Below are 19457 nucleotides of genomic sequence, written 5' to 3'. Positions count from 1 at the left end.
TTATGTCTTTTCAAGTTGCGTCCTGTGGCAACCCAGAAGTAATGGTTACTTCCAAGTTTCACCACTCACGCATGCGCAGAAGCGCTAAATCGCACGCTTCTGGATACAAACGCTTCAAGTTGTGGGTGGGCCTCCGGGACGGATTATGTCCGCAAGTCAAGGTTCCACTGTAATAGTAGTAACTATTAACACCCTTATCCAAAAAAACCTTTGCATACATAGAGTCAAAAGACAAGACCACCCCACTCCATTTCTTCTGGCTGCTGCTCACTTATTAAGGCTGCCGGGGCTGGAGGGTGGAACATAGCCCCCCCCCCCCATTTTTCCTGCTTTATTATCCTCTTAACTGTATCATGATAAGAATATATTAATCAATGTTAATATACAATGCAATTAATAAACAAAGTTATTTTTCTGTCCAGGAATGCCCAAGCGTCTCCCACCTGGCTTTCCTGCAGGACAGGCAAATCAGAACTTCATGCAAAGTCAGGTGCCTTCTACAACACCAGGGACACCTGCAAATAGTGGAACACCCCAATTGCAAACAAGTCAGAGCGTGCAGCACACAGGTCTGGTAGCTGAATTTTAATTGATTATTGGTCTGCTTTTCTCATTTATGGAAGCTCACTCTAAATGACAATACAGTGTTGTATCCAGCGGTGGTTTAGGAGTAGCTGAACTGCTTCTCCTAGTACAAGGTGACACACTCAGTTTTTGCCAATCCCCCATACTAATTATAGCACTTTATGCCATATCCAATCTTGAGTGGCCCCTAACCTTCAAGGGAAATTTTTTGGGCGTGGTAGTGGGGAAGCACAAAGCCATCATTAGATACAATCCACATTACTTGGCAAATGATGTTGTATTTTCAATAGTAGTAATTTTTGTTTGTGTAGAAACGTGACTGCTGTGTTAAATGACGCAGAACTGTCAACATCAAAAGTTACGTTTATCTGAAAGGATAGTGCAATGAATTTAGTGCCATTTTGAAAAATTACCTTCTTCTATTTGCTGTTGTGGAGACAGTAAACAGCTGTCCTAGGTAAAGCAGGTGCAATAGAGGCCTTGGGTTTAGAGAGAGAAACACTGGGAAGACCAATTAGAACCTTTCACCCTTTTGTAAAAAAGATTTTTGTTCATAGACAATGCCCTAGAAACATTAAGAAACCCTATTTGCCTTTCAGTAAAAGATTCTAAATATGACTCTGTTGAATAATATATTATGCTGTTAACTTCTATTTGCTTTGCCCCCCTGTCCTAGTCCACCACTGATCTGTTGCCTCTTTCTTTTGCATGTTCTGATCATGTATGATTGGCAGAAATGCTGTTAGAGAATAATTCTTAGGATTTCCAACATCCACAAATACTTTCAGACCATGTTTCAAATATTGGAATTTTGATAGTACAGTATTGTAAATGTTAAACACAGAGAAAATTTTCTGGACTAGTTTATTAATTTACATGCTCTTATACCAATTCAGTTTACAATTGTCTAACCTGAACTATTAAAATTTTTAAGGTGGTCAAGGAAATGGTCCTCCTCAGAATCAGATGCAAGTTCAACATGGCCCATCAAATATGATGCAGACCAACTTAATGGGTCTTCATGGAAATATGAGCAACCAGCAGACAGGTACCAGTGGAGTTCCACAAGTTAATATGGGCAACATGCAGGGACAGCCTCCACAAGGACCACAATCTCAGCTAATGGGGATGCACCAACAAATAGTGTCCTCCCAAGGACAGATGGTGAACATTCAGCCTCAGGGATCTCTAAATCCTCAAAACCAGATGATACTTTCTCGAGCTCAGCTCATGCCACAGGGCCAGATGATGGTCGCATCTCAGAACCAAAATCTTGGTCCATCACAACAAAGGATGACACCACCCAAGCAGATGATTCCCCAGCAAGGCCAACAGATGATGGCCGCACATAATCAGATGATGGGACCGCAAGGCCAGGTGTTGCTGCAGCAAAATTCAATGATGGAGCAGATGATGACCAATCAGATGCAAGGAAATAAGCAGCCATTTGGTGCTCAAAGCCAGTCCAATGTTATGACGGGGCCAGCTCAAATAATGAGAGGACCAACCCCCAATATGCAGGGAAACATGGTGCAATTCACAGGACAGATGATGGCCCAGCAAGGCCCTGTGAACAGCAATCCTTCTCAGGTTATGGGGATTCAAGGACAAGTTCTGAGACCCACAGGAACTAACCCTCACATGTCTCAGCAACTGGGTGATACCACCACTACTACAAACAGTGATGTGAACTTGACACAAATGCTACCTGATGTTTCTATGCAACAAGGAAACATGGTGCCTCCCCACTTGCAAGGGATGCAGGGAAACAACAATACACCAGGGAGCCATTTTGCTGGGCATGGGATGCCTTTTAGTACTCCTTTTAGTGGAGCTCAAAATGGGAATCAGATTTCCTGTGGACAAAACCCAGGTTTTCCTGTCAACAAGGATGTCACAATAACAAGCCCTTTGTTGGTAAACTTGCTGCAAAGTGATATATCTGCAGGACATTTTGGTGTGAACAGCAAACCGAACAATCAAAATGCCAATAAACCCAAGAAGAAGAAACCTCCAAGGAAGAAGAAAAATAATCAGCAAGTAGAACAAATTAAGTAGGTTTAACATTTTTGTTTCCTACACAACCGAACCAAGTTTGTTTCTATTTCAGTTGAACATAAGGTTTGCATTTGCTAGCAGTTCTTTTAAGTAAATATTTTTAATTCACAAAGCAATGCCAGTTTTGCAATTTACACCTCCATCCCATGCAGAAATAAAGAGAAGATAATTAAAGAAGTAACTTTACCAACAATTCATTCTGTGTTTGTGTTAGTTGTTAAGTTAGAACCCCAAGTGTTGTCACTCTTCAGGTGAAAACTCTTTTTTAAAAAATAGGGCTGATGTAGAAGTAACTCAGAAAAGCAGCACCAGAAAGAAACCTCAGTGACAGGTTTTTAGTTGAATTATAGGCACAATAAATGATTGAAGAGCACTTTCAGACATGCTACTACATAGTGTGCTTGTCACTGCTGAGGCTTTCAGTGCAGTATACAGAATGATGAGAAATCAGGGCTGGCTATAGGAAGAGGAGTTTTTGTATGGGGCTGTGCCTATGGACATTGCTGTCAAAATGCCCCAGACGCAATTGGATCACAGCCAGCTAGTACTCTCTCTTAACTTTGCTCCCACTCCTCTCTCCTTAAGTGCACATACCAGCTCTCCTTTCCCCGTCACTTACCATGGTGTTTTACACCATTTTTGCAGGCCAGAAAATATGCTTGTATTGATAAATAGTATACTATTTCCTTGTCTATTTGACCTGGAAAAAAATTGCCTGGCCAGGCCACATGAAAGCCACAGTGCTAATGGGAAAGAGGCCTTGAGCCTAGCATACCACTTGATGACACTTGCTGGGTCATTGATGGGAGAAATGACTGTTGTCCTGTTACTACAATAGGTAGAACTATATAAAAACAAAGTGTCTAGACTGTAACACAAATAATGAAACCTCATTTTCACAATTGGTTACATAACACTAACATGTTCATGAGTGGATTTGTTCAGTGGAGACAGTATTCCAGTATTAGAGTAATTCCTACAACAAAATGCTCATTCCATACAATGTGTTGAATTGTATGGTAGCTGTCCCAGAAATATTCTACTTACAGTAGGCCATAGGGCATTTAAGTGGGTCTCAGGATTGTGCTACCTGCCTCTGCACAAAGGAGTGAATTTGTGAGTCAGGATTTTCACAAATTTCCTAATTTCAACAGCATTTTTCCTCTGTATCTGTGGATGCCCTAGTCACATGATTTCCTGCGTGCAGTGTTTAGTAGGCCACAGTTCCATAGTTCACTTTTCTACCTTATTACATGTAATGAAAAATGTCATGATAGAAAGTATCAGTCATTAAAAATTGAGAACATACATTTAGATTTTCAGAATATAATAATAGATTGCAGTGTATGGCTTTTCATTATAACACATTAACAGGAAAAGACACAATTATAAGAAAAGATACTATTTTCTGAATTCTGTTGTTATGACTTGGAAAAACAGCAAGGTTGCCTGTTTTTATAAATGGGTGGTGGTCACGTGGCTTTTTCATGGGTGGCAAAGAAATGCACAGCATCAATCTTTAAATGTACAGTGGTGCCCCGCAAGACGAATGCCTCGCAAGACAAAAAACTTGCTAGAAGAAAGGGTTTTGCGGTTTTTGAGCTGCTTCGCAAGACGAATTTCCCTATGGGCTTGCTTCGCAACACGAAAACGTCTTGCGTTTTTTGCAAGTTTGTTTCCTTTTTCTTAACACCGTTAATACAGTTGCGACTTGACTTTGAGGAGCAACTCATAGAACGCGGTGTGGTAGCCTTTTTTGAGGTTTTTGGTGATTTTTGAAGCTTTTCCAAAACTTTTCCGACACCGTGCTTCGCAAGACGAAAAATTCGCTAGACGAAAAACTCGCGGAATGAATTAATTTCGTCTTGCGAGGCACCACTGTATCTTTTAAGTCCACAAGGCCACATGGACCTCTGAGATTTTGACCATAGTCAAACAGTCAAGCCTTCCTCAACTTTGTACTCTACAACTGTATTGGATTACAGCTGCCATTAGTCCAAGCCGGCCTAGTCTGTAAGCCAAAAGAGTTGAAAGGGACTTGGTTGGGGTAGGCTAGTTTAGTCTGTTGCAATATAGGCAATGAATACAGCCATTCATGTGATCATAACACTGTTGTCTGCTGTCTGACTTTTAAGTTGACTGTGGCTTTTACAAACTTCTGTCGCCTTCAGACTCTAAAACACCCTAACACTCAGCAACTTCCAGTGTTTGAAGTGCTTTGTGTATTGCTAAACCTTGGTGCACTTGTAAGATACACTAGTATTATTGCTCTTACTGTGCAAACTGTGGGGCAAGCAATGAGAAATTAGGTACTTGACCAAGACGGGTCCCCAGCTATGTGATGTCAGTACAACTTAAACTTCCAAATAGATTACAAATATTTTTCAAGTTAGCCTCTAGTGTAGATTGTGTTTAGTTGGGGGTCAGGAAAGGGAATAAGCTGAAGAACATGGAGGGGAGAGCTGTCTTTGTTGTGCAAAGAGCTTGATTTTGTAAAGTTTCCTTATGCAACTAATGATGTTCCTGACATTTATTCTCTGTAGCTTTTGAAAAGAGAGTCTAAAGTCAGTGATGTGTTAAACTTAGAGGCTTGTATTGTATTGTATAGTATGGTTTGGATGGCTGTAGGCTTTTCTAAACCTTATAGCACAGGAAGGAATCATTCTATTGCTTTCTCAAGAATGACATCACAAGAACAATGTAAGTTGCACTTCTTCTTACATAGCTATGTTAATTAATCACTCAGAGACCTCTGTATGCATTTCCCATATCCCCTATCCGTCCCTTCTGCATAATCACAGAATGCAAACTTGCAGCTCATGTTCCTTGACTGAATAGGAGCACAGCAGAAGAATAGACTTAAGGCAGGGGTGAGGAACCTTCAGTCCACAGGCCAATCTCAGTATTTTATGGGTATCACTGCACTCAAGAAAAACCCCAATCGCAGATGAGCTGCAAAAGCAGGTGTTTTAGTCACTAAAGATATGAAAGGTATGCACAGGCCTCCTATTTTATGTAGCAGTCTAGCGTAGGTGAGTGCCAATGTGAAAGTACTGGATCAAGCTTATAGTAAACAATACGGAAATTGTGTACTTTTAATAACCTGTTGCTAATTGCTAATACGCTGTGCTAATGAAATTAGCATAGCATATATGTAACATTCGTGTAAGTTCTTTCTCTCTGGGTGGAAATACAAAAGTAGCTTATCAAGCTTTTTCACTTCTTTAGGAAACTTGTTTGAAGCAGAACATAGCAAAACAGTTATCTGGAGGGAATTGATTAGCAGTTTGTAGATTCTGAGACAAAAGGAAAATCTGGTACAACTAATTGAGATTATTAAAATAACTTGATAAAGAGCAATAATCTGTGGCAGGCATCAGAGATATGATGTTGTTGGAGGTAAAGAAGTACAGTTGATGGAGTAAGAAACTTCCAGAGTGATTTCTGCTTCCAGTTGAGACTTCTGTGCAGTTCATTTATTGATTAATATGCATTAAACCAAGAAACCCATCCCCTTATAACTGATTGTTAACATTCTGGGTCTCCTAATTCTGCTTTCTTATTTCACTGGTACACTGGAATTTTCGATATATCATGAGAGCATTAGAGCATATATTTGTGGGTGTTAACAGCTGTAGTGCTTTGTGCCTCTCTTTGCAAACTGGTAATGGCAACAGTAGATGAGATTGCTTGCTGGAGCTTATTGGATAGGTTTGCTTTTGCAGATGCACAAATGTTTCCCTGAAACAAGCAAGTTTGACAACATTTGAACAATTATCTCAGAGGTTGTATGTTGCCCTTTCAAAATAAGCATAATCAGAATGAGAAAACAGTCAGAGGTCTCTTTGAGTTTTTAAGATAAGTTTGTTTGTTTATTAAATATATATCCTGTTCTTTCCCCTAAAAGGAGCCTTCATGTATTCTGGATTTTGGAGAGGGTAGCACAGTGACTATTAGTGGCAAAAAAATATAGCTGTTTGGGGAACGAAATTTCTCCCACCACCACTGTACCTGCTTCAGATGAAATCCTATAAGATAAATAAATATAACACTCATACTTGAAGCGAAGTAAAACATTACTGGGAAAAATAAGCAAGCAAGTTGCTCCACATTCCTATATAAACCACACGTTTATATAGGCACACACAGCCTCTACTGCCAGCCATGCAACTTACACCTACTTTCCTAATGGGTTTCAGTCCAGAATTGGTTCTACTGCTTCTGGGAACAATGGCTGAGAGGGAGACAACAGAGAATCGGAGAGTGACCCCAACAAGATCTGAGCAACGAAAGAAGAGGTCATAAACTTGAATAAAGTTAAATTTTCACACTTCGTTCTGAATTTAATTTGATCCCCTCCCCCCCCCAAAAAAAACACCCCTGGAATTCATTGGCAATGATTTTGGTGGTGGCAGAAAAAGAGATTGTGTGGATACAGGTGAAAGCCAGAGCATTTGTATAAAGCTGCTGACAATTTCCAGTTCCTAGTACTTTCCACACTTAAATATACCTGAACAGAAGATAGCACACTCACTGGAGTTCTTACCATACACAGAATTGAGATTAAATTAGTTTTAAAGTTAAAAAACCTATTTTGAAGCATATGATCCCTTTTTTATTTTATTTGTTTAATGTTTCCGAAGAAGTCAATAGTGTGTTTTAGATTGTGGAGGAAAACTACCAGAACAAAACTTTTCCATTTGGTCAGAAACCTGGCTGCAATTTCTACTACGGGAAACATGGTGCAGATATATACATAGGTAAATGTAAAGTGAAAGTGCCCCATCCCCACCCCGCTGGCCAACTTTCTGTTTGGTGAGTATGGCAGAAGTGGGGGGAAAAATCACTAGAGGAAAGTGAAAGAGTAAGAGAGAGAATATCTCAACCAGTATGTTTCAGTGTGTGATGACAGTTGATATAGGATGGTGTGCATGTGAAGAAACTAATTTTACCAGCAAATACAGCACACCCACTTCTGTCTAATTCTGCACCCTTCTCCCTTTTCACCCTGCTTAGGATTTCTTCAGCAAAAAAAATGTTAGCCAAAGAGTTTTATGGAGGCACTAACTTTTTACTAACTCTTCCTCCCTCCTGACTTCGGAAAAGAAAATTATGGACATACCCTGTCTTCTAGACCTTTTCTATCCCTGTCCTTTTGCCAATCCATATAATCAAAGGGCTTTCTGCCACTTTTGTTTTTTAAAGCAACCTCAAACCCAGCAAGGTTAAGTTTCAGTAAGATCACATGGCTATGTACTGATTAGGCATGTTTTCTTTCATTTTTTAAACAAATCCTAAGCCATGACCAAAAATGTCCGATGTATAGCCCACTAATAATGAAAGGAGAATGCATTTATGTATTACTGAGATGGTAAGAGATAGAACAGTAGAGCAGGTTTGATGTCCAGTTTTAACCACAAATAAGTTACTTAAGTGTATTTTTGCAAGTGTGTGATTTTAGGACACTGACAGTATAGAAATCCATGGGCAAAAACCCTAGAGTTCATTAAAGGTATAGGGTTATAGCCATTCATGAAAAAGACTTCCATGTGTGCAACAGAACTTTCCCTTGCTTTCCTTCCTTCAGCCCCTTGCACACCCTCAAAATCTGATTCAGTGGGTTAGGGGACCCTGTGGAGCAAATTTAGGATGTGCATGTGGGGAGAGGAAGGAGAAGTCCCATTGTGTGAGCAAAAATTTTTCTTGAGCATTGTTAGACACAACCCATAAGGATTAGGGCAGATTAAATGTGAAAAAGCAAGGAACATTGTCCAGCACAGTAGCCTTAAAGATATGGGGTGATACTCAAATATTTTTTCATTCAGAGTTGACTCATTGAAACTAAACCATGACTAAATTAGGTGTATTAATTTCAAACTCTGCATAAACGTGAGTGAATGCCAGCCCCAGTGTGATGCAAAGTTGCAAAGAGTACTGAGATTCAGTTTTCAGAGGGCACATGCTTGACAGCCATGTGGAATTTGGACAGGTGAGCATTGCAGTTAATGTTAGGGCAGGGAATTTAGGGAAGACAAAACAAAATATCCATTGGGTCACATCTAACATCACTCACATGACAGCATGTCTGCTTCCCCATGGCTCTGCATTCCCATGTGTTCTGGAAGGTCTCTCAATCCTCAAATAAATATTGGGGGAGTGTGGTGCCAAGTGCGAGAGGCAAGAGAGCAAAAAAGTCCTGTTGCACAAGTGCAAGTCTCTTGTGCTGAGAGATTGGCACCCATTGCTTGCTTTTAAATCTAACAACACCTTAAAACATCTCATGTTTGTATTGTGCTTTGTTTGCTTCTGGAAATGATACGTGAATAAGCATTTTAAAAAACTAATAGATTGCAGCAGGAGTTTTCGCAAGCGAGAGTATTACTTCATCAGAGGCATGATGAAGAAACACTTGCTCCCAACAGCTTATAAAATACTGTGATGGTGCAATATAAGAGCCTCTCTTTTGGTGTAGACAGGCTGTTTATAATCTCTGCTACAGCAGACTAATATGGTTAGTCTCCTGGAACCTTCCTTTGAGACAAATACTTTATTTTGTTCAGGTTTAAACTTGGAAGATACTATATCCAATAAATTCATGTAGAACTGGCAGTACATTTCTGTTACATTTATTAATGCATGGATAGCCTACGTGGTACTCATTTTGGACTGCAACAATTGGCTAAGGCTGATAGGTGTTTTAGCCCACAGCATCTAGTGGTCACTGCATTTGCTAGCCCTGGATTATCCCATGTTTCAGAATTGTCTACTGAGCATTCATTCTGATTTGTTTGCAGGGAGCAGGGTTGACCCACCCATGAGATGAGGTGAAGCAGTTGCCTCAGGCAGCAGTTCTGACCTCCAAGGAGCGTGCCACTGCAGTGTGCCACCACCTATTCCTCTCCAGCCTCCTTTTACTCCCCCACTGCATTCAGTGTAGGGGGTGGCAGAGGAGGAGGAAGAGCCAGGGGGCAAATTCAGTTTTGCCTCAAGGAGCAAAACATCCTGGGCCAGCCCAGGTAGGGAGGTTAGATACTGTTATGTCAAGCAAATGTTATCGCGCAATTCCCAGGGCATTTTCCCATCACTTTCCTTATTGCAGAAAGTTCAGTTTTGGGGGTGAGAAAGCAAGTTTGTTGTGCAGAACTCCATATCCACTTTAATTGTGCAACCTAAATTTCCCAGTCAGTATGTGATTGAAAATAGTGGCACTCTGGAAGAATCTGTGGTGGATATGGAAATGGGGCAGATTTCTATGCAATTGTGTTTGGATGTCACAGAGTGCCTGATAACTCTGTTCATTCTCAATGGGGTTCAGCTGGTTTTCCTTTTGAAACCACTTCCTCTTAGTCCCTCCACATGCCTTGGGGTAGTCATTTATGTGAAATTTTGGGGCTAGTATCAAGCAGGGATTGCAGTGCTAATCTCTACCACTGATTTCCAAGGTTGCAGGAGTATAAAAGACATAGAGTATATGCCACTCTCAGTAATTGTGTTTACTCTAGAACTGCTCAGCATTTTTCTTGCTATAACAAATTTCCTGGTTTTTTCTCCACTTTTTTGTATTTTGCATGAAATGAGGAGGGAAGTTGTCCATAGAGATAAGACTTCTCAATTGTAACTTCCCTGGGTAACTTCTTTATCCAATTTCCTAGTTCTAAAGCAGAGATACAAAGGATGTAGAAAGTTGGGGATACATGAGCTACCTCTCTTATTAGAGGCGCTAAAAATGAAATTTACAGAAAGCTTGTAACGTGTAACATTGACATGCGAGTCAACATCCCTGTTGCCACATCAAAGGGCTTGTGATCAGTTTGCGGAGAGGCAGGGCTCAACAGCAGCTATTTTATTTGCAGAGAAATAGGCAGTGATTAGAGTGAACAGGAAATTTGGTGGTGAGAGGTGGGGAATTCTCAGGCCTCACCCTTCCCCTGGATCAAAGGCTATATCAGTGGTTCTGTCTCACTGGCTTTTAAAGTCTAATTGGGAAAAACTAATCATGTCCTATGCAGGCTGTATCACACTGGGTTGGAAACTGTATTGCTGTAGTGAACAAGGCAGGAGATGGCTGCCTTACAGTCATTCTGTTGTGTGTATTGTTACTTCACTCCCAAATCTAAAAATAACAGCTTCATATGTGGTGAGTGGCCTTCAAAGGGAAGATCCACAGCTCAGTGGATAGAGCTTGTGTTTTTTCAAGGTGCCAGGTCTATTATCTTTATCTGACATCTCTTAAAAACAGCCTTATCTAACCTTGAGTCCCCATATGTTTAACTAAATGCCTGTCAAATCCAGTCAGCGTTGCCAAGGGGCAGAGACGATCGGAATGGTAGTCCCAACATCATCTCTAGGGACCCAAGGATTGCTTAAAGCTATCTTAAATGCTCATGGGTTGCAGAACTGGAAAACACCAAACATTTCTGCCTGAAACTGGACAGCTGCTGGCTTCATAGGCAATATTAGCCGAGATGGACCATTTTCTGATTCAAGACTGACTAAACTTGGTGATTCTAGTCCAGAGTCTGCTTCAGTCATATTTGATAACCAAATATTTTTATCATTGTCATTTGTCTCATGATGGAAGGTTCTTAAAGATAACCAGCTTTCAGTAATTCTAATTTGAAGGGGTATCAGCCTCCCTGCTTCACCTGAGCAACTATGGCTGCAATCCTAAACACATTTACCAGGGCATAAGCACCATTGAACATGTTGGAAGTTGCTTCTGAATAAACTTGGGCAGGCTTTTGCCATATTCTGCATTACATTTTTTGTGCTTTGGCCTAAAAACGGGAGACATGGTTGAGGCTTGAAGGGAATCCTGAGCAAACTGCTACAAGGTAGATAAACAGTCCTTTTTGCTTCTTACCTAATATAAGTATTTTGAGATCTAGGGCTGAAAAACAACTCTGCCTTAAACTAATGAACAAAACAAGCAGTGACCTTGGTTGTTAATACTAATTGTGTCCAGAGGTGGTTGTATGTTACACCAGCAACATATTTAGGGTGCTGCAGGTGACTCCTCTACACAGGGCACTGAGGCGAGGCGGCACTTGAGTTCCCACTATGTGTAGTGCACTTGAGAACATGCACAGAATGGAAGGAAAGAGTGGGGAAGGCACCAAATAAATATTCAGCCAAAGTCCGCCCCTGGTTACACACAGCTGGCTATAATATCAAAAGTATGGTATAAGAGAAATGCCATGAATGTGCTATACTTCCCCTGTTGTGTAATGTAATGAATTTCAGCTTGCTTCCTTTTCTTTTTTTAAAAAAAGAACTCAAACTGCATTAGTCATACGCATTTCTGTCTTTAGTGCTTCAGAACCACGCCCAGCAGGCCTTGAAGAGTCAGATCAGCCACCATTACCAGGAGAGCAAGGTATAAATTTGGATAACACTGGACATAAGCTTTCGGACTTCACAAACAGGCCACCAGGTGATGAACATGTTTTCATTATTTTTAATGTACTCTTTATATACAATAGTATCGTTTACTGTGCTTCATTCTTTGCTTATTAAGACTGAACCTAAATTTGGTATTCCTACTACTTGTACGTACACTGACAGAGACTGCATCACATGTTAGTTAATCGGGTCCATGTAGCATACCTTCACCCACTTCAAACTTATTTTATTGTTTTTCCCCACAAAACAAACATTACATTGTTATCCGGTATCACAACTTGCATTCCATATTTGCCATAACTAGACAATACAAAAGAGGCCAGTTTTAGTGACATCTTGCAGATTTTTGATACAAGAATGTTTCTATTTATCTCTATAGGCTACACAGCCCAGCCAATGGAACAAAGAGCTCTTCAGCAAATACCTCCTCAGCTTTTGCAGCATGGACAACAGCAGCAGCAGCAGCAGCAGCCACCCACATCCCAACAGACACAGTCCCAGCAGCAACAGATGATGATGATGCTCATGATGCAGCAAGACCCTAAATCTGTCAGGCTTCCTGTTTCCCAAGGTGTCCATCAACCTAGAGGCCCTCTGAATGTAGACTCACAAAGAATGTCAATGCAGCAGGGGGGCAACATGTCGGTGATGGTTAATCTTCAAGGTCCTGGTTCAGTGCCTCCATCTCCTGACAAGCAAAGGATCCCAATGCCAAACAACCAGCCTCTTGTGAACAGTGCACGAAAGATGGTTTACCCAGATAATGCACAGAATCCAACCAGCTCTCCACTGGGAGAAGTTTCATCAGTGCCCTCTGTTTCAGAAGGAAATGGGCCTGAAGTCCCTTTAGCATCTGGGCCTCAAAATAATATAGCACCCCACTTAGTAGTTTCACAGAACCAGTTAATGATGGCAGGGCCAAAACCTGGACCTTCTCCAATGTCAGCTCCTCAAGGTACAAGCCCTCAGCAGCAGTCTAATTCTCTTACTGGCCCTCACCCGCATCATTTTCAGAATGTTCCTACCACATCACAAACATCAAGACCCAAAACTCCAAACAGGGCAAGTCCAAGACCATACTATCCACAGACTCCCAATAACCGTCCACCAAGCACAGAGCCATCAGAAATAAGTTTATCTCCAGAGAGGCTCAATGCTTCTATTGCAGGCCTCTTTCCTCCTCAGATTAATATTCCTTTGCCTCCCAGGCCCCATCTTAATAGAGGATTTGATCAGCAGGGTCTTAATCCAACCACTTTGAAGGCTATTGGGCAAGCACCCTCAAATCTTGCAATGAATAGCCAATCGAGTTTTGTTTCACCACAAGCACATAAGTTGGACTCCATGGCTATTAATTCAGGAAAGCAAACCAATGCTTGTGGAGCAAAGCGAGCCAGTCCAAGTAACAGCAGAAGGTCCAGCCCTGGATCCAGTAGGAAAACAACACCAAGCCCTGGGAGGCAGAACTCAAAAGCAACCAAGTTAGGTTTGACATCTCAGCAGAATCCAGGGCTCATGCAAAACATAGATTTACAAAGAAGTATGATGGTCGGTCCAGCCTCTTTGCAAATGCCTACGCCTGGAAGTTTTCAGAATAATGGTATGATAGCTGCCCAGAATCCTGCAATCCCTGTATCAGTCATGAGTGGTATTCCTGAGGATAATAAAGATGGCTTTAGCGCCCCTCAAGAGAGTGTGTGCCAGAATATGCAGGTTGCCCCAGTGAACAAAGATCAGCGCAACATTGAGCTGAAAGGCGTTCCCAGTCAAGAAATTAAAATACTGGTCCATGAAGAGCAACAGAAGAGGGAGGTCCCTCCCATAGAATCTAACAAGCTTCCCAGTCTGGAAGAAAACAAGAATCTTGTCTCTCCAGCTATGCGGGAGGCACCAACATCCTTAAGTCAACTTCTTGACAATTCTGGGGCTCCTAATGTTACCATTAAACCTCCTGGTCTCCCTAGCCTTGAAGTGCCTCCACCAGTGACTTATGCAGAGGAATTCAAAAAGATTGCTGCCATTCCTCCTCCCCAACAGGATCCTCCTTCTAGTAAAGACTCTGTCTGTTCCCTAGGTTTACCTGCAAATACTGAAGCCTGTTCAACTCAAGTGCAACAAGATCTGGGTGACATAAATTCAAGTGTTTCCCAGAATATTTCTCCAGTAATACAGAGGCCTGTTAGCTCTGCTTCTATTTCTACATCACTCCCACCCAATCAGATAACAGTATTTGTAACTTCCAACCCTATTACATCATCATCTAACACGCCTGCATCATTGCCCTCTCATCTACAGTCTACATTAATGCCTGCTGTCGTCACCATGCCTAATGTTGGCAATAAAGTTATTGCTTCTGAAGGACAAACCACAGTTCAGTCCAATGCTCGGCCTCAGTTCATTACGCCAGTTTTTATAAATTCATCCTCAATAATTCAGGTTATGAAAGGATCCCAGCCAAGTACAATTCCTGCAACCCCAATGACTTCTAATTCTAGTTTAATACCACAGTCTGTTGCAGTTGTTGGCCCTTTGCATTTGTCCCAGAATATAAAATTCTCATCAGGGCCTGCTCCTCCTTGCTCGTCTTCTAATACTCCTATCTCAAGTATACCAACAAGTCGGCCAGTGGTTATTAATTCATTGCCATCTCCTATTCAGCTTCCTTCTCCCTCATTAATGGCTCCTTCAAGCACTTCTCCGCATCCTTCCATTCAGCAAGTCAAAGATTTCAACCCAGAGGAATTAAGTTCTCAGACGTCAACATCTGACTCTAATGCTGAAGCAACCTCACAGCCTGGAGCTGTGGTCTCCCCATCTGGTGATCAGAGCCCTGGATCTTCTGTCAACAGACGAAGTCCAGTTTCATCTACAAAGGGAAAAGGGAAGGTGGACAGAATTGGTCAGTTTTTGCTGACAAAAGCATGCAAGAAAGTCACAGACTCAGTTGACAAAGGGGATGATCAATACGGTGTGGAAAGAGAAGTGGAAGGTCAAGGACAAGACATTTCAATCATCAACAGTCTGGAAATGGAGCAGTTACCAGTAGAACTAGAAGACAATATGGTGGCCTCTCCGGGTCCCACTCTTTTGAAACAAAGCACTTCCGGAACTGGCCATTTAAGTGCTAGTACTACTGCCGCTGTTTCTGCCTCTGTATCTCTAAGCTTACCAGGTAGCACTCCTTCCACTAACGTTCTTTCAGTTGTAACCACTCCAGTGATCTCTGACATCCTAACCACAATTCCAAGCACTAATGGTAACACCTGCAGTTTACCTGCGGAGCAGGTTGGGATTGGACCAGAAGATGAGAAAACAGAAGACCATCATGAATCGCCACAGAATAAGGGTATGTACTCATAAACATATTGGGCTGTTATTCCATTCACTCTGTCGCCAAAAATCCAATTCTGCAAATATGAATTAAGGATGGGTCATGGTGACGAGGAGGGAGTTGTGTGTGGACATGTGAGTGTGTTGTGTTGAGGCCTAGAACAGTAGAATTGGAACAAATGGAAGAAGGAATCTCTTACAATAAGCTCTGTTTCTCGAGTTAAATGTAACAATACCTACAATATTTAAACATTGCTTTAAAAAGCATTTTAGTCAAAGTATTGCAAATCCCTCTGATCAAAGATTGAGCGTTAGTAATGATAGCAGTACAATAGCATTTGTATAACTTATTGAACAACACTATTCAAATGATGAATTCTGTTCTAGAGTGTAATCTGAGAGCCTTCCAAATTTATTGCTTCTGCAGCATAGTGGAAAGATCTTTATATAATGCCTCTGACTCCTCTGGTTTCTCACTTGTCTCAGGTTTATTTGTCCTCTGTAACAAGTAAAATAATGTGATGAGTATTTGAAAATACATACCTCTGATGAACAAAGTAACATAAGAAAAAAGCTAATCCAAATGTTCCATATATACTGGGGATATTGGAAATGTCTGCTTTTATACTAAATTTTGTAAATAAACCAAACACTATAATAATGGATCAAAGTGAAATCAGTGCATAGATTCCATAGCATTCCATAGCATCCATGTTTATACAATAGTTTTCCCGCCATTGCTTAAACAAGATACTAAGAAGGCCTTAAATACTTGGGGGGGGGGTTGTTTTATTGTTTTCAGACACTTTTGTCTCTGACTTATTGGGCTATCAATGATATACCTTTAGTTTTCTGCTTAGCATAGGGTTTTCCACTTTGGGGACATTCATATCTTGCAGTGTGATACAGAGCAGTCTGTTTTTCCAGATATTTGTATTCCTTGTTTGTATTTCTTAAGACTGAAAAGTGCATTGGTAGCTTCTTATCTATCTTGTTTCAGCCTCTTTATCCCAGACTCCAATTGCAACACCAGAAAGTAGTGTTCAAAGAACAGGTATGTTTTCCCTTAGACTAAATAGCATATATGTTTATAGGGAAATATATATGTGCATAAAACTCTTCCCTGTATTTTATGTTATCTGCAAGATGGAGTTTTAATTTATATTGGAAGAAATACTGTATGTAGTCACAGTATTACACTGAAGAGTTCAAAAATAATGTATCACATGGACACAGTTTTGACACTGGTCAGAGCAAAGGAAGTGTACTGCAATAGTTTGCAGCTGTATTAGTTTTGGATTGTTTATGCACAAATTATTTTAAAATGAACAATAAATTTAGGAGTTATGGGGATGAGATTAGAAGCAGTTTATCACAAAGTAAAGAAAAACCTGAATTAAGCTGGTTATGTCTGCTGTTTGGGGTGAGGAGCGATAGGCATCCTGTTCTTCAGAGGATGATCTGGGGAACACTATCTGATCTCATCTCAAGTGATCAAGCTCCATAATAAAACTGGCAGCATCTAGCAATATGGACATCACAGTTATACTCAAAATTCAAAGCTAAATGTAACAGTGATAAATCATTACAAGTTGAAAGCATGCTTTCTTTTCTTTAAAAGTAGGTAAACGTATTCTAGTCAGCTTAACACACATTTAACTAGTGCACATTCAGCTTTAAGTGCGGGGCAAAAATAAAAATTAAAAAAATCAGGAAGGAAGTGGGGTTTCAGGAAAAATGGCTTTGGCAGTCCCACCTCTCCTTGAACCCAATGGGTTTTGACTATACTATACATGATTTTGGCTTTAGGTATGATCCCTGGAACATAACCCCTGCATAAGTTGCAGGCTTACTGTACTACACTTTGATTAAAAGTTGACAGGGTTGCACTTCATCTGATCTCTGCTTGGTTTATAGCACTTACTTAGACAGGGAATGGGAGTTGGTAGGGGCAGAAGTGTTGCAAAGATGATCTGGTGAATTGTGCATATCAGGCCCATTGAAGTCTGAAGTGACCTCCATTTCCTTAGATCAAGACTTATGTGATACATGATGAGGCTACTAATGTCTACTTAGATTCGTCATGATGAAATATTGCTAGTATTATACCTATCACGTATTCTCAGAGTAGCAGTTAGATTTCTTAATGATACCCATTTTCTTTTCTTTTCTATATGCTTCAGCAGTAGAGTAACCCCTCCATTTATCTGTTTCAGAACTGGAATCAAATTCTGCAATTATTTCTGGCCTGGTTACGTAAGTAATTCGCTATGGAATGATAGTAAAAGAGAAGTAATTTCTGTTCTTGGTTTATGTAGAAATGTGTATTACATAACTTTAAAGTGTTATGTAATTTCTCTCTCCTTGGCCTTATAGAAATCTGCCTAACACAGAGGAAAAGTGCAAACTGGTGGCTGATTCCTGCAAAGACTTGCATGTGAACCTAATTTAGCATCCTGCATTTATTTCAGTTAGTGACATAGGTTAGGGCTCCTATGAAAGCAAGAATGCATCTTCCCAGGGTGTGCTAATTGTATCCAACGTTAGTCCTACGCAGAGCAGATCCATTCAAGTTAATAAGCATTCCTTTTTTAGGTTCATTAATTTCAGTAGGTCTACGAGTAAAATTTAGCTAGATAGAACCCATTCTGTTAAATAGCCTAACACTCATAATTATACCTTTCAGTCAAATGTACTGAACTATAGAGTCTTCCCCTAGACTGGACCAAAACATCTAGGGCTGAACGTTCCCCCTTTGGTTCCTTTCTCAAAAGACCAAAATGCATCTTGCCTGGCTTTTCTGTGGCAAGAGCATTTTGCTTCCAAATAATGATACTTGACATCCCTTCATTTTAAAGAGGAATGTAGTTTCTGGACACTAGTCCTGGCACTGTGTTCCATATGTTCAAATGACCGGACCTATGTTTTTATTTATAAAAGTAGCTCTGTTCTTGGTTCCTTGTATTGTCACCTACTAATATTTCTCGAAGCATACAAAGCAAGAAACTTTAGTGCTGATGTTGCAAGGCTATCTTCCTGTGTTTCTTGTACCATGAATTGTATGTTAACACACAGCTCTTGTGTCACTTTTATCAGAAATGAGCCGAAGGAGAGCTGTGAAAAGGCTAAAACTCCGAGCAGAAGAAATTCAAGGACAGAGGAATCTTCAGCAGTGCAGGAGACTGTAGAGAATGGGCAGCGCAAGAGGTCCTCCAGACCAGCATCGGCATCCAGCACTGCAAAAGGTAAGATGCTCAGTTGTGTTCACCCAGTATGTTCCCTTTGGCTGAGAGTTAATTTAATGAGGTGTCAAAATTATAGAACTAGGAATGAAAAGGAAACAATTTTATTGCATCCAGTTTTATTGTTTTTTTGCCTTTCTCTTTTCCATTCTGAAGGTCTTCTAAAATATTATATGCAGTGCCCATTAACACAGCAAATAGCTTGAAAAGTCACTTTGCAAATCTTAAATACAGTGGTGCCCCGCAAGACGAAATTAATTCGTTCCGCAAGTTTTGTCGTCTAGCGAATTTTTCGTCTTGCGAATCACGAAATCCCATAGGAATGCATTGAAAATCAATTAATGCGTTCCTATGGTCAAAAAAAGTCCAAACAAAGCCAAATTTGGTACAACAACAGTTTATTAACTGCTCTTTAAAGTCACACATACTGTAAAGAGCAGTTCAAAAATTGAAGGGAAAATAAATTAACTTTATAAACAAAACATGTCTTTGTTTTTAGACAAAGGAAACAAAGTCGCGAGACGTTTTCGTCTTGCGAAGCAAGCCCATAGGGAAATTTGTCTTGCGAGGCAAATCGAAAACGGAAAAACCTTTCGTCTAGCGAGTTTTTTGTCTTGCGAGGCATTCGTCTTGTGAGGTACCACTGTAGATGGAATATTTAAGGATTAGAAGATATTTTCACTCTAAAATATGAAAGGCAGAAGACAAAACCTTGTCTCTCTCTGCAAAATTGGTTTTGCAGATGAATGAATTTACTTATACTGTTCATGCTTGTCTGTAGACATCAGTATACATGAAAGCAAACTGTGCTGTTGCATCAGGTGTTCCTCAGCCTGGTGC

At 40.6% G+C, this 19457-nt stretch overlaps 1 protein-coding gene across 7 annotated transcripts in view; it reads left to right on the top strand.

Moving 5' to 3' along the window:
- Positions 1 to 19457, top strand: part of NCOA6 (nuclear receptor coactivator 6) — a 40412-nt gene that overhangs the window by 20133 nt on the left and 822 nt on the right. For all 7 annotated transcript variants that reach the window (XM_082225754.1, XM_082225755.1, XM_082225753.1 and 4 more), the window contains 7 exons: positions 423 to 569; positions 1520 to 2639; positions 11955 to 12076; positions 12425 to 15391; positions 16376 to 16429; positions 17592 to 17631; positions 18472 to 18620. In XM_082225754.1, the coding sequence (XP_082081880.1) occupies positions 423 to 569; positions 1520 to 2639; positions 11955 to 12076; positions 12425 to 15391; positions 16376 to 16429; positions 17592 to 17631; positions 18472 to 18620 (4599 nt within the window). The remainder of the gene's footprint in view (positions 1 to 422; positions 570 to 1519; positions 2640 to 11954; positions 12077 to 12424; positions 15392 to 16375; positions 16430 to 17591; positions 17632 to 18471; positions 18621 to 19457) is intronic.

Source organism: Podarcis vaucheri (assembly GCF_965113315.1).
Source record: "Podarcis vaucheri genome assembly, chromosome: 6".
NCBI lineage: Eukaryota > Metazoa > Chordata > Lepidosauria > Squamata > Lacertidae > Podarcis > Podarcis vaucheri.
Note: the sequence above shows the minus strand (reverse complement) of the source record. Positions and strands in the feature narration are given on the sequence as shown.